The sequence below is a fragment of the Protomyctophum parallelum genome (assembly GCF_964188405.1).
Source record: "Protomyctophum parallelum genome assembly, chromosome: 11".
Taxonomy (NCBI): domain Eukaryota; kingdom Metazoa; phylum Chordata; class Actinopteri; order Myctophiformes; family Myctophidae; genus Protomyctophum; species Protomyctophum parallelum.
In genome coordinates, this window is record NC_139707.1 from 16315192 (window position 1) to 16329249 (window position 14058).

Sequence of the window (14058 nt, forward strand, 5' to 3'; positions counted from 1 at the left end):
GCATCCCACTAAAAGGACAGCATCTCCTAGCGTCGACCTGCCCCATGGCCCATCGCCCTGTCTGTCACACATAGTTTGGCATGCAGCTTTCAGGGATATGAATAAATAACATAATTTATACAAACAACCTCGCTATTTACTTTTGCATGAACTCAGAGCTCGCTCTCTATCCCCCCTCCTCTCTCTCTCTCTGTCTGTCTGTCTGTCTGTCATGAGAAAAGTGTTCTCATGCCATAGTGTCCATTCCTCAAGCAATTCACTGGGAGACAAGTTATTTATACACCCACACACCCCCCCCCCCCCACACACACACAATGCCACCCATGCATAGACACCCACACAAACATGTCACTGTATCACTACGACAATGGTTGGTCAACAGCTGCCTATTATGACTCATCATGTCTCTCTTTTCCGTCTGCTCTCCTCCACACTTTCTGGACCCCCTTCTCCTCTCGCTCCCTCCTCTAGACAACCCCTCCCCAACCCCCCCACCTCCTCCCTCCACCTCCTGCTGTTTCCCGATGTCTCTCAGGTGAGTCCAGTGAGGAGCGATGGGCGACTGGAGCCTCCTGGGAAACTTCCTGGAAGAGGTCCAGGAGCACTCCACCTCGGTGGGGAAGGTGTGGCTCACCGTGCTCTTCATCTTCCGCATCCTGGTGCTGGGCACCGCCGCAGAGTCGTCCTGGGGCGACGAGCAGAGCGACTTCCTGTGTGACACGCAGCAGCCCGGCTGCACCAACGTGTGCTACGACCACGCCTTCCCCATCGCGCACATCCGCTACTGGGTGCTGCAGATCATCTTCGTCTCCACGCCGTCGCTCATCTACATGGGCCACGCCATGCACACGGTGCGCCGCGAGGAGAAGCGCCGGAGGAAGGCGCACGAGGCGAAGGAGGCACAGAGGGAGGAGGAGACGGGCGGAGGTGACGCGCGCAGGGAGAAGGAGTACCTGCAGCAGAAGGAGAGCGGCGGGCAGGAGGCGGCACCCGACACGACCGTCCGTGTTCGTCTGAAGGGGGCGCTGAAGCAGACGTACATCCTGAGCATCCTGATCCGCACGGTGATGGAGGTGATGTTCATCGTGGTGCAGTACATGATCTACGGGGTGTTCCTCACCTCGCTGTACCTGTGCAACGCCTGGCCCTGCCCAAACCCCGTCAACTGCTACATGTCGCGGCCCACCGAGAAGAACGTCTTCATCGTCTTCATGCTGGTCGTGGCTGGCGTGTCTCTGCTGCTCTCTGTGGTGGAGCTCTACCACCTGGCCTACAGGAGGGCCAGGAAGCGCATGCGCAAAAATGCCGCGCAGAAGAACAGCCAGAGGGCCGTGGCCGTGTCCACGGCGCCGGAACCCGACAGCCTGTCGCGGCATACAGCTTCCTGCACCCCGCCTCCGGACTTCAGCCAGTGCCTCAGGTCACCGTCCTCCATGAACCCATTGACCATGGCATCTCATCCTTTCAACAACAGGATGGCACTCCAACAGAACTCTGCTAACCTGGCCACCGAGCGCCACCACAGCCATGACCGCATGGAAGACGAGGCGGACTTCCTGAGGTTGAGCTACAACCACGTGCCGACGGAGGTGCCCAACAGCTGCTCCTCGCCATCCTTGCTGCACTCCGGATTCATAAAGGACAAGCGGCGATTGAGCAAGACCAGCGGCAGCAGCAGCCGTGTTCGTCCAGATGACCTGGCTGTCTAGAACCCCAGTGAGAGAGAGGCCGAGGAAGGTGCGACTGTGAGAAGGATAGAGTTGACTTTGGATCCGAAAAGAGATAGAGGTTGTGGAGGATTAACGCTGCAACTGATGAGTTTGAAAAGATAAACCAGGGCGAGCTCTGAATGTTAATTCTGAGTGGAGTGATCAGTCACTGGGCTAACTATGCAAATGTTGGTGCTATACAAGATTGGTGTGGCATGGAACACAGAACATCGACCATAGAGGAGAGCCAAAATGTCCTAAAACAAACTAGGGTCAGAGTAGCCTAAGCAGCATTCCATTTCGGGTTTCTGATCCGGTCGGGAGCGGATGGTAACTTTCGTCATGTTGTAGTTAATGATTTGTAGTCACCTGGCAGGAAACCACAAGGCGGAATCAGTACTATGAATCTTCTTATTCCGCCATCAGGCGTTTCCTGCCTGATGACTACAAATCAGTGACTACAACATGACGTAAATTACCATCCACTCCAGACCGGTTCACACAGAGATTTTGGAACACAGACCAGGCTTCACCAGTGGAAAGCCTGGTGACGCGAGGTTAGGGTCTGAGAGTACCCTACAAACATGAGGTATGTGGCCATATACGTTTTATGAACAAAACTATACTCAAGCTTGAATAAAAGACATGTTCCGTAAACTGCAGATGGAAAAAGAAAAATCAGAACAGGGTAAAAAAAAAAAGGTCATATTTGACAATTGCACAATATTATGTTTTTGATATGGAAGTCTAGCTATATCACCACTCACCTTGAAGACCCTACTTCAGCAGGGAGAGAGAGACAGGAGAGAGAGAGAGAGAGAGAGAGAGAGAGAGAGAGAGAGAGAGAGAGAGAGAGAGAGGGAGAGGGAGGGAACGAGAGAGGGGGGAGAGAGGGAGGGAGAAAGAGCAAGAGAGATGAATGAGGCCACCTTCAGCTGCCATTCTGGCTTTTAAACTGATATTGTGGGATCTCTGCAATGCAATAAATATTCAGACTGTGGCTCTAAATGGCTCAAGCCATTGTTTTTGCCTCCCCCACTCAGCCAAAGTGACATGGAATACACTGTGAATCAACTGAATCTTGCCATTCCATGGACTGGATGTTTACTGACTATGTGCACAATGAATTATAACAATCAAGTGAACGTGCCTTAAAGAATTGTGTAAGAAACCTTTTTTTTTTTTTTACATAGACTGTAAGGTTAATACATGATAACAGTAAATAACTTCCTTGCACTGTAACTCTCAGGTTGCAGAATATTTAAAATACATGTTCAATACAGATGAGTCAATTGAATAGGCGTAGGGCCTACATATTTTTGTAAGGTGTAAACAGTGACCTGTCACTAAATGAGTGTCGTCTTCAAAACAATTGATTAAAAATAAAATGTATGAATGAGTAAAATTCTCATTAGTCATCACATGTGTCAGGAGGGTTTGTATGAAAGAATCATACAATTTAATTGAATGTATTCTGAAAGTACTAGTACTAGACCTACCGGTTTGACATTATTCAAGGGTTGACGGTTCTGCCAATGAGCTGGTTGCAGCGGGTTTCAGCCACTAGGTGGAGATATTTCATGTCTTCTGAAAAACCTACAAGTGTAACATCTGTATTAGTAGAAATATTACATACAATGTTGTAGTGGATGTTTTTCATTAATGTTATTAATGCATAGACTAATTTCAAACTTAGGAAGTTGGGTCAGACTCATAACTTCACTTTGTGAAAAGCACTGCTTTTGCTGTGTGTGTGTGTGTGTGTGTGTGTGTGTGTGTGTGTGTGTGTGTGTGTGTGTGTGTGTGTGTGTGTGTGTGTGTGTGTGTGTGTGTGTGTGTGTGTGTGTGTGTGTGTCAACTACTGCTATCAATAAACATTCATTCTGTATCTTTGTGCAATGTGTTGCACCCTATCACTTATCACAAATCAATAAATGATCAACGAATTGACTTGACTCATTCTTTCCCATCCTTCAGGAATATTTCAATCAATTGCCAGTTTGCCTCAGAACCATGCATTCAGTGAGTGGCCTATAATATATATTGCATAGGCCTAATAGTAACATGTGTTTGGGGAAGTAGCAGTTAGAGTAGTGTGGATTAAATGTTGGTTATGTTGTAAGAGTTGTGTGTGGAATATCAGGCAGGTGGAAGGAGTTGACACAATGACAATGTTTGCACATTGCACTGGAAGAAAAACGAGTTCATATACCGTACGTGTTTGCACATCAGCACTGGAAGAAAAACGAGTTCATAAACTGATTCAATGATGAATGAGAATAGCTGAAGGCAACTGGGATTTTGCTATCCATAAAGGCAAGCAAGTCAGGTACGGACCTTTATATTTATGAACAATAAATAATCAAATACAAAGACAAAAATTCACCACGGTTTACTTCTGTCGTTTTGTGTGTAGTGGTAGAGGTCAATAACAAATTATAGAAAAATAAAAATAGAGTTTTTTAAGAGAGAATTACAATTAGGCTGATGTAGCCCGTGTTTTATAATTGTGTAATTTGCGTTTATTATTTATTTCATTGGCAATTTGATGTATAATTTCATTGTGGTATTATACATTTAAGTGAACTTGATCTATTGTGAATGTGATTAACTTCAAGAAGTATAGCCTTAAATTCTGTAAAGTTTGCAAGTGTGTGGTGATTGACGGCCGTATATATTGTCTTTTTGTTAATAAGATTGGGGAGTTTTAACCTCTAAGGTTTTAACCTTACTCTAAGGTTAAAACACGCTTTGAACATAATTCAAATCAAAACTGAAACGTAAAAGCCTATAAAACATTATTTCTGACTTTATAGTGAATAACTCACGTGCGGTCCAGGAGGAAATGTAGTATAGTTGCACCGGAGGAAATACATTGGGAAATGTAGTTTTGGTGGAGGTAATTTCCTGCTTCGATTCCACGGTAGGCTCTCGTTAAAAACACTACACTTTCCAATACGCTCTTTGCCATAAGCCGGTGTCTACAGTTGATTGGGAATGTCAAGTTGCATCAACATTTATTAAAAAAGGCACTCATCGCCCTCTACTCAGAAAGTAAGTATTTATGGCATACTATTATACTTTAGCATAATACTAATAGCTGCTGATCAAACCTTAAAGAAACCTGCAGTTCACCAGAAGTTTACTGTGTGAGCCGGTGAACTGTAGATGAATTGGGTTAGCAACCGGGGCACCGGCGGCATGGCTAGCATTAGCTTACTTTTAACATTAACACTAATTCACGCTGTTGGCTATGTTTTACATGCAGTGTTATTGTAACGTTCTTACAAACATTAACATGAATACACTGCGTGTCTGCGTTAACAGTTCCGGGCGGATGTTGTAATGTTGTTACTTGTTCCCGAACATACATTAGCTCGAACTTTCTATCATTCTCAACTGATTATTATTATAATTAATATAATAATAATATAACAATAGTAATAATATTATTAATAGTAATAATAATAATTGGAATGGGAGCATGATCATCTGATGATCACGGCACAGATTGGCAGCAGCAGAGAGCATTGGGTGATGGTGTATATTGGAAATGGTGGATTATGCAACTAAGAAGTGCTTTGCTTAATAAGGCAAGGGTACTTACATGTTACTACTTGGTTATAGCACATCTTCACAAGAGACATGAGCAGTCAGATTACATTCCTGTAATCAAGGAGTCACATTAAAAGGGTGCATTTGGTTACATTCACACTAGTTATTTTAGCTCCAGAAACTATTGCAGTCTTTCACATACATACTGGATACAATTCCATAATTAGTAGTAGAAGTAGTAGTAGTAGACTAGTAGTAAGAGTATGATGATGTTGTTGGTTGTCATAGTAAACCACACGTGTAAATACCAGGCATATGTGTGTCTCTTACTTTCAGCACAGCAATGAGGCATGTTTGGACCAAGGCTAGCGTTTTAGGTTCACTATCAGCATCTATGGCATTTGGTTCAATGCTGTGGTCACAGAAGAATCCTGAACAAGATGAGATGGCATCTGGTGGGTGTCCTGTCAACACAAACGTCTACTCCCCCTATGAACTCAAACTGGTCCAAGTCCTGTTCCGACACGGGGCTAGAACACCGCTGAAATCTATACCCGATGTGATGGAGGTGAGGCCCGCTGGTTGACAAGGAGACCTGTAGTAGGACTAAAATGGCATTAAGTAAATACAATTATTATATCATTAATTCTCTGGTCATGTGTCTCTGTCATCAAAGGCTCAGTGGGTGCCAACTCTCTTGGAGCCTCCATTACACACTCAGATCAAGTATGTGGTGACAGACCTGCAAGGAGGTCCCCAGCCACCAGCTCCTGTAGAAGACAGCTACCGCAGCAACATACTCACTGTAAGTACGTGTGGGTTGTGTGAGTAGGTATTAAAGCCTGGTTATACTTCTGCGCATTTCGGGGAGTGTCCATGGACAGACGACACCATGTGGTTAGTTACTGTACCAACTTCAATTTGGTGTTCAAGGAAGAGGCGTAATTTCAGAAAGAAATAGGGGGCGGCAAAAAATAATTTACCATAGCCCCTTTTCTAAAATAGTGGATCTACAAGCTCAACGCGTCTCCAAGCAACACGCTGAGAGCTTGTATTCTCGGGCGAAAAAACCTCCTTAATAATGTGCAACATGAAATGGACCCCTTGCAATTTGCATATAGAAAGGGGAGGGGCACTGATGATGCTCTTCTTCTTATGCTTAATAAAATCTACTACCATCTAGATAAACCTCAAAAGAAACGATATGCTCGGGTACTCTTTGTAGACTTCTCCTCTGCGTTTAACACAATGAGACCTCATATTTTGATGAGGAAACTCTTTGATATGGGTGTTAACACCAATATCATCAGGTGGGTGGAGTCATTCCTGACTGAGCGGGTACAACAGGTCAAGGTGAATAAAGCAATATCTCTCCCCATTACGACCAACACGGGGGCTCCGCAAGGGAGCGTGATTTCACCGGTATTGTTCACGCTGTACACAAGCGACTGTAGGAGTGAGTCAGACAACACCTGTATTGTTAAATTCGCAGACGACACAGCTATTGTTGGTCTGATTGAGGATGATGAGATAAGCTATAGAAGAACAGTGGACGAGTTTGCCGGTTGGTGCAGGAGTAACTTCCTCCAGCTTAATATCAAAAAGACTAAGGAGGTCATATTGGACCTTAGGACTGGTGCCCATGCACACCAGGAAATAGTCATTGGTGGGGATGGGGTAGTGATGGTGGACGAATATAAGTACTTGGGTACAACGATTGATTCCAAGCTGACATGGAATTCCAACACTCATTCCATCTACAAGAAAGATCAGCAGAGGCTGCATTTTATGCGCAGACTGAGACAGTATAACGTTGAAAAAAATATCATGGCACTTTTTCATCGATCCTTTGTGGAGAGTGCATTGACATTTTGTTTTGTTTCATGGTATGGCTCATTATCATTGGTTAATAAGAACAAACTCCATAAAATCATCAGCGTGTCCAGTAAAATAGCTGGGGTATGATTTGAGAGTATGACCTCAATGTATGAGACCCGGGTACTCAGGAAGGGGAAAGCTATTACTAGGGACAACACACACCCGTTATACAGCCAATACCATCTTTTACCATCAGGGCGACGGTATAGGGTACCTTCCCTGCAGGCTAGGGCCTCAAGATCGTTTGTTCCCATAAGTATAGGACTTATGAACAAGCAGGCCCCATCTCAGTTCCGTGCATAAAGTGTGATGTGATGCCTCTTGGAACTATGACCGGTGGCCTTCTGTTGGCACTGTTTCTTTATTGTCTATGTACTGTGTGATCTGTTTGTTTGCATGTTTTATGTATATCCTGACGACTGCTGTGCACAAAACAAATTTCCGAAAGGACAAATAAAGTATCTATCTATCTAAAAGTGTTCACCTATAATGACATTCCCAAAATAGAGATGCCACGTTGAGAGTGGTTCATAAATTAATGGTTGCATACAATAAAAGGCTTATCGGCCCAGGCCGTAGCGTAACGGTCTGGGCACCAGACTGGTAATCCAGTCGCAGTGTGCCGCGGGTTCGACTCCCGGACCCGACACGGCCTTTACTGCATGTCATCCCCCCATCTCTCTCCCGTTTCCTGTCAGCCTACTGTCTGTCCCTTCAAAAATCAATAAAAGGCGTAAGCCGCAAAAAAAAAATCTTAAAAAAATAAAATAAAATAAAAGGCTTATCTAAATTATAACACGTCACATGTAAATGTATATGGGCTACGGATAGTGGTTACGATGAAATTGGGGATAGTAAGCATAAAATAACTGAATTTGAGGTTAAATCTGAACACTAGCCCCCTTTCTGAAACCAGCTCCTTGCCACTCGCCCTACACACTTGCCCTCGATATGCGCGTTCACGCGAGGCTGCACCATATTAAGTGTCGTCCGAAACCAAGCAGCCTTGAGTGGAAGTGGCTTATAAAGCCCTCAAGAGCGAGTCTGTGCCGATCTAGACTCGATTGCCTTGTGCAGCCCTGCTTTCTGTCCGCATGGAAACCGTGACCTACAAATGGAAGTACCACTACAAATAAATGATAAATAAACTCCTCCTAAACAATCTTCATCTGATGCAGAATAGACAACGCTCCAACTGATGTTCACAAGGGCTCTTTATTTACCCCACCGTGAAAAACTATAAATGAAACCACACAAACAAAACAACTTTTAACACAATGATTTATAAACACCATGGATGTATATGTCATTTTTGACAGTCATGCTGTATTTCCTTTTTCCATATTAATGAAATCCACATGTCACACAAACATACACGATGCAATGCAATATAACTGTACAAACAAAATAACAGGTAACACAATTGCATGATGGTAACCATGGCAACGAATGGTGTCTGTTTCCTGTTTCTTCACAAGGAGGGTGAGTGTATCTCCAATCAGTTTTTTATACCCAGCACCCTAATCAAGGGAACTTGATTCAGCTGGAGGGGCACTTTCTGACGAGGGAACCTCCCGAGAGCACTTCAAGTCAAGGGACTGGTTTCAGAAAGGGCCCTAGACTGACTAGAGCTGTGGTTCCCAAAGTGGGGTCCGGGGACACCCAGGGGTCCTTGAGGGAGTTTCAGGGGGTCCCCAGCTAAATGATAGTTAGGAACCAAATGGACCCTTATGGGTCTGTAACTCTGAGAGTGTACAAATGGACACTATCAGAGTTAAATTTGATTTTACAATATAAATTGGGGTCCCAGAGATAGAAATGCCATTAAATGGTGGTCAGACTAATGCATGTCAAACTGGGAGTCCTTGAAATTAAACTGGTTGAGAGTCACTGCTAGAGCCGTAAAAATCTTCTCTTATGGGGGTCCCTGGCATATCTTTTCAAATGGGGGTCCGCGGGCTAATTAGTGTCAATTTGGCAGTCCTTGACAAAAAAAGTTTGGGAACCACTGGAGGATGGCAATTACCATCCCCTGATGACCCAAATGACGCCCCCGATTCAAGGGTAGAACGACACAGGCTGCAAGTCAACAAATGGACGTAATGGATTTGTGCCATGTCAAGTGGCCTACTATCCTCGTTTTTACTATTACCTTGTGTCAATTACTAATTTGCATTCCTGTTATACTCTGAAGACCTCAGTGCTAATATATTCGTTCAGTAAAGTCTTTTCATTCAGGTTTTTATTCTATTCCGCTTTCAATGAACATCACTTCAATTTCAAGTCTTTTATTGTCACAGAATATAATGCAGCCAGTAGTGAGAGAAATCCTTTCATTTATCATTTCTAGTGCATGCACACTGCACAGTCATCGTACTTAAGTTGTCGGCACATACGTTTATGCGCAGTCACAATATCTGAGAGGCATGTCAATATCTATGCGGACATGAGCTGGTGACAAAATGTACATCATGCAGACTCAAGACAAAAATGCAGACGTGGAAACACAATTTGATGCATGTACTTACTCGTGCTATATAAGTCTTATGCCTGATTTATACTAAGTTGCATGCCGGTGTTGCGTACTGAAAATAGCAGATCTACGTGTTGTGAGCTTGTAGATCAGCTATTTTCAATGCACAACACCAGTGCACGAACCCTGTATTGACCTATACTTTCGTTTGAACTGTATCCATTCTACAAACTGTGAATACATATTTCAATCAATCAATCCCAATTAAGTATAAATCTGGCTTTTGCATAACTGATCACTGATCCAAATTGTCATCCTCGCAGGGTGGCACATTCCCTGGTCAGCTAACTGCAGTGGGCATGCAGCAGCTTTATGATTTGGGGAAAAGGCTGAGGAGGCGATACGTTGAGGAAACTTCCTTCCTTAGCCCCACGTTTAGCCCAGAAGAAGTCTAGTAAGAATACAAGTCATGTATCATTACATTTAGCAATGTGCAATGACTCATACTCGTTATACTACTTTGATACATTGGGTAAAGTGCAGAAGATATCATTCTGAATATGTTCTACATATGCCTTCCAAGTTCCATGACCTACTTTTTTTCCTTCTAGTGTGCGCTCCACTAACATTGTGAGGACCATTGAATCTGCCAAATGTCTGGTAGCAGGTCTGTTCGAGCAGAGACAGAATGGTAGGATGAAAGTTCAAAGTATACCTGCTATGTGATTGAGGCTCTCACCTCTTTTCCTGATTTCTGATATTCTTTGTGTTCTCCCTCCACCTGAAGAAGCTGTTCCCATAGTAACAGCAGAGGCAGGGGCTGAAATCCTCTACCCTAATTACCATGGATGCAAACTACTCAAACTCGTTGGAGGGTAAGCAGAATGTACTTTATCTTCTAGTTCTACACACAACTATGGCAATAACAGCCAGAATAGCCAATGCCCTAACCAAACAAAATGCAGTTAAAACGACTAATGGTTTATCATTGCCTATTGTGTGTGTGTGTGTGTGTGTGTGTGTGTGTGTGTGTGTGTGTGTGTGTGTGTGTGTGTGTGTGTGTGTGTGTGTGTGTTCGTGTGTGTGTTCTCTGTGCAGTCACCGCTGGGCTGAATCCTCCACTCTACCGGACATTGCGGCCGACCTGCAGAACATCCAAGGTGCACTGGGCATCGCCGCTCACCAGCGCATCGACTTCATTCTCATTAGGGATGACATGGTCGCTAGAGAGGTGACATGATCTTCTTGATACATTTGACTTAACTTAGGCGCAGCCAGATTAAGTAATAATGTGCACCAAGAGGTTAATCCCTTAAGGTCCAGCTCTGCAAGATGCTTCAGATGAACTGTGTGTTTTCACAAGCCAAGTATCGTGTTCAGTAATTTCTGACATTACTGCATCTGTGCGTATCAACAGGCACATGGCCTGCCCTTCCCTCCAGTACTGGATACATGGAGGAACACAGTGGAACAGAGGGCAGTGGACATGATCTGCCACATCTACGAACCCAGCAAGAGGTTACTGTTACAGGCAGGGGAAATGGGGCTCTTCAAATGGGCAGATTCAAGTATATATATATATATATATATATATATATATCACAATATGTATGGTTTGTTTCAGGGAAAGCTTGCAGCTATGTGTGGGACCACTCCTGCACACAATGATGGTCAACATTGAGGAGTCACTACAGGGCAGCTCATCAGAGCCAAACAGGTTAGAGGCCAGACACCATTCCCGAATACGGTTGCCTGGTCCCCGATGGCCATGATTCACATTGGCCGAGATTCAACAGCGCACCCGGGTACACTTCATTCGACTTATGTGCCTCAGAGGGGCGCTGTGGACTATGGGGCTTTGGGAGACAGAAAATGTCATGTCATAGAAGAGTCAGAGTTTAGAGCAAATAATACAGTTTGGCTGTGTTCCTGTTGTCTTGATAATAATAACATAACAACAATACACAACTAAAGCAGTGTGCGCTTTAAACAGCGCAATGTAACGTTATCTCTCGTCTGTATGACGGTGACATCATAGACTGACTAGAGCTGTGGTTCCCAAAGTGGGGTCATGATATACAGTGCCAAACTACACACCATAGACTGCAATGCAGCATTACATTAATATGGATAGTATATTGCCTGATCAGCTTAAAATTCACATTTAACTACAAAATAAAATACCAACAACAAATTGTTTAATACTACCTACCATTAACGGTACATTGAATACTCATTAAGAATTCCCTTGTCAGTTAACCAGAGCCAGAGGCACAGCAACACTTATAATCTGCACCATTAACTTCAACTTGAATACAAACTGTGGTGAACTGTATTCAATAAATGAATGGGAGTGGAATGGGAGTCCACTTGGCAAACGTACACTGTGTTAATCAGTTATTTTACCATTTCCTCACCCAGGAAACTGTTCTTGTACTCTGCACACGATACGACTCTGATGCCCTGTCTTATGGCTCTGGGGATTTTCGACAAGAGATGGCCACCATATGGTGCCGAAATCACCCTTGAGCTACACCAGCACCGGGAGACAAAAGAGGCCTTTGTCAAAGTGTCCTACATCGGCCAGGTAAGAATGAGATCGCAACATACTCCAGAAATATCCTGTGTGTTCATTTAAATGTGTACAAATGTAACGGATCCAATTACACATTATGTACACTCTTTAGTTTAGTTACAAATGGATAAAAGAACAGAGTATTTTATAGGGTGATCTGCCCTGCAGATAATGTACTGTACTGTCTTTGTCTGTAGGACCAGCTGTTACCAGGTTGTAGTGGAGTCTACTGCCCCCTGCAGGAATTCAAACGGGCCATCTCAGCCTACTCCCTGACCTCTGAACTTTACCAGAAACGTTGCAACAGCACAGAGGGCCTCACTCAACCCTGAGCCCTTCACCTCTAAAACACAGCTTTGCCCATGGCACGCACTGTCTATTATAAGCCGCCATTATAGTTTACGTGCTCTCTCCCTCCATCCAGCAGAATGTGTCAGACAGGCATCATACCTCAATGTCAAAATGCACAAGAGGCCTCTTTCTTGGGCACAGAAGTCCTGGAACCCAGCCCATTTTAGAGGACTCTGAATTGTACTGTTTTTGTTCAATATAATCACCATCAAGATAGTTGATGGATTGATCAACAAAATTATACAACTTGGTATCGGGTATAGTTGCTCATACCCAATATGGACTGTTCAGCTCACAGATGTCCGTTGACAAAGTCCACGACTACTGCTCTATTCATTCTGTTCAAAAGGAACATCTTACATGGTTCTTTTTTTTCCAATTTAAGAATGCTGCAAACCACTGAGGGTGGTCCGTGGCATGACGCTGCAAACCACTGAGGGTGGTCCGTGGCATGACGCTGCAAACCACTGAGGGTGGTCCGTGGCATGACGCTGCAAACCACTGAGGGTGGTCCGTGGCATGATTGGCATCATCATCTACGTCAGGGGTGCCCACAAGGTAGATTGTGATCTACCATTGAATCACAAAGGCTGTGCAGGTAGACCACATGACATGGCCCTAATTTATTTTATATAAAATAAAAGCATCTGCCACTTTAATTAAGGTGACTTCATTGATTGACATCAAATAGGGCCCGTCAGCTCAGACCCACAATTTTCAAGAATGTAGCACACAAACTTCCGTAGCATTAGTTATACAAAACGGTACTAATTCCATTTCCCCCCTCTATTTTCCATTCCAAGTGTGTTTGTCTTATATGTACAGCGCCGCTATTCCATTCAGGTACATTTTTAAACTATTTTCAGCAATGTGATTTAATTTTTTGGGGGTGGGTAGATCTTGTTGAGCTGGTCATTTTTAAAGTAGCCTTCAAGTCAAAAAAGTGCGGGCACCCCTGATCTACATCATTTAAAATATTGTAACAAGACAATTCAATCATCCCGTCATTACAGTTATGAGTTGAACTGTAAAAATGTTCATAAAGAGTACCAAATGTGTAATATAATATACTAGTAAATGTGTGCGTGAATGTATTTTCCTAATCATTTATAGAACCTCATCAAAGGGAATTTATCTATGCCTTGAGTGAAATGTTGGTGCCTTCTTTTGGGGATTTGTTGACTGTTTAAATATATGCATGCATACTGTGGCAAAATAAGTAGAAGTTTTGTTTTCTGTTTTGGATTGGTGAGGAGAAATAAATATGAGTTGTCAATGTTCTGTTCCTTTCTATTGACAGGCGAAAGTCTCTGAGCACTTAAAAAGCCATTCACCCATTTTCATCCTTGTCTTTGGTAATAACTAATGCTCAATTGCCCATAAGATGGAAATGGCACAATATTCATCTACACACTGTATCTCATAGGTGGACTGCAGACCGTTCAGAAACCTGCCTAACAATGACATCAATGGGGATTCCAAGCCAATAGAAACTACAGCTTCTCTTGCTTGAAAGT

At 43.7% G+C, this 14058-nt stretch overlaps 2 protein-coding genes across 3 annotated transcripts; both read left to right on the forward strand.

The window, feature by feature from the left end:
- The first annotated feature begins 535 nt into the window (after positions 1 to 535).
- Positions 536 to 1710, forward strand: LOC310867418 (gap junction alpha-5 protein-like). The gene has a single exon (XM_083777500.1). The coding sequence runs from the start codon at positions 555 to 557 to the stop codon at positions 1707 to 1709; it is 1155 nt and encodes a 384-aa protein (XP_083633626.1). The 5' UTR covers positions 536 to 554; the 3' UTR covers position 1710.
- Positions 1711 to 4631: 2921 nt separating this feature from the next.
- On the forward strand, positions 4632 to 13817 carry acp6 (acid phosphatase 6, lysophosphatidic). Of its 2 annotated transcripts, none has more exons than XM_083777031.1 (11): positions 4632 to 4763; positions 5601 to 5832; positions 5941 to 6069; positions 9939 to 10069; positions 10227 to 10306; positions 10403 to 10490; positions 10714 to 10846; positions 11033 to 11133; positions 11240 to 11332; positions 12037 to 12202; positions 12388 to 13817. In XM_083777031.1, the coding sequence occupies exons 2-11, from the start codon at positions 5608 to 5610 to the stop codon at positions 12520 to 12522; spliced, it is 1281 nt and encodes a 426-aa protein (XP_083633157.1). In that variant the 5' UTR covers positions 4632 to 4763; positions 5601 to 5607; the 3' UTR covers positions 12523 to 13817. The 2 variants fall into 2 exon arrangements, with proteins under 2 accessions (XP_083633157.1, XP_083633158.1); XM_083777032.1 differs by having other exon boundaries at positions 10406 to 10490.
- Positions 13818 to 14058: the final 241 nt, after the last annotated feature.

What these genes read in the sequence shown, in the direction of transcription:
- LOC310867418 (XM_083777500.1), top strand. Translation starts at nt 555, where the DNA reads ATGGGCGACTGGAGCCTCCTGGGAAACTTCCTGGAAGAGGTCCAGGAG.
- acp6 (XM_083777031.1), top strand. Translation starts at nt 5,608, where the DNA reads ATGAGGCATGTTTGGACCAAGGCTAGCGTTTTAGGTTCACTATCAGCA. An exon ending in GTTCGAGCAGAGACAGAATG is followed by an intron (nt 10,307 to 10,402) that starts GTAGGATGAAAG and finishes CTCCACCTGAAG; the next exon opens with AAGCTGTTCCCATAGTAACA. An exon ending in AAGTGTCCTACATCGGCCAG is followed by an intron (nt 12,203 to 12,387) that starts GTAAGAATGAGA and finishes CTTTGTCTGTAG; the next exon opens with GACCAGCTGTTACCAGGTTG.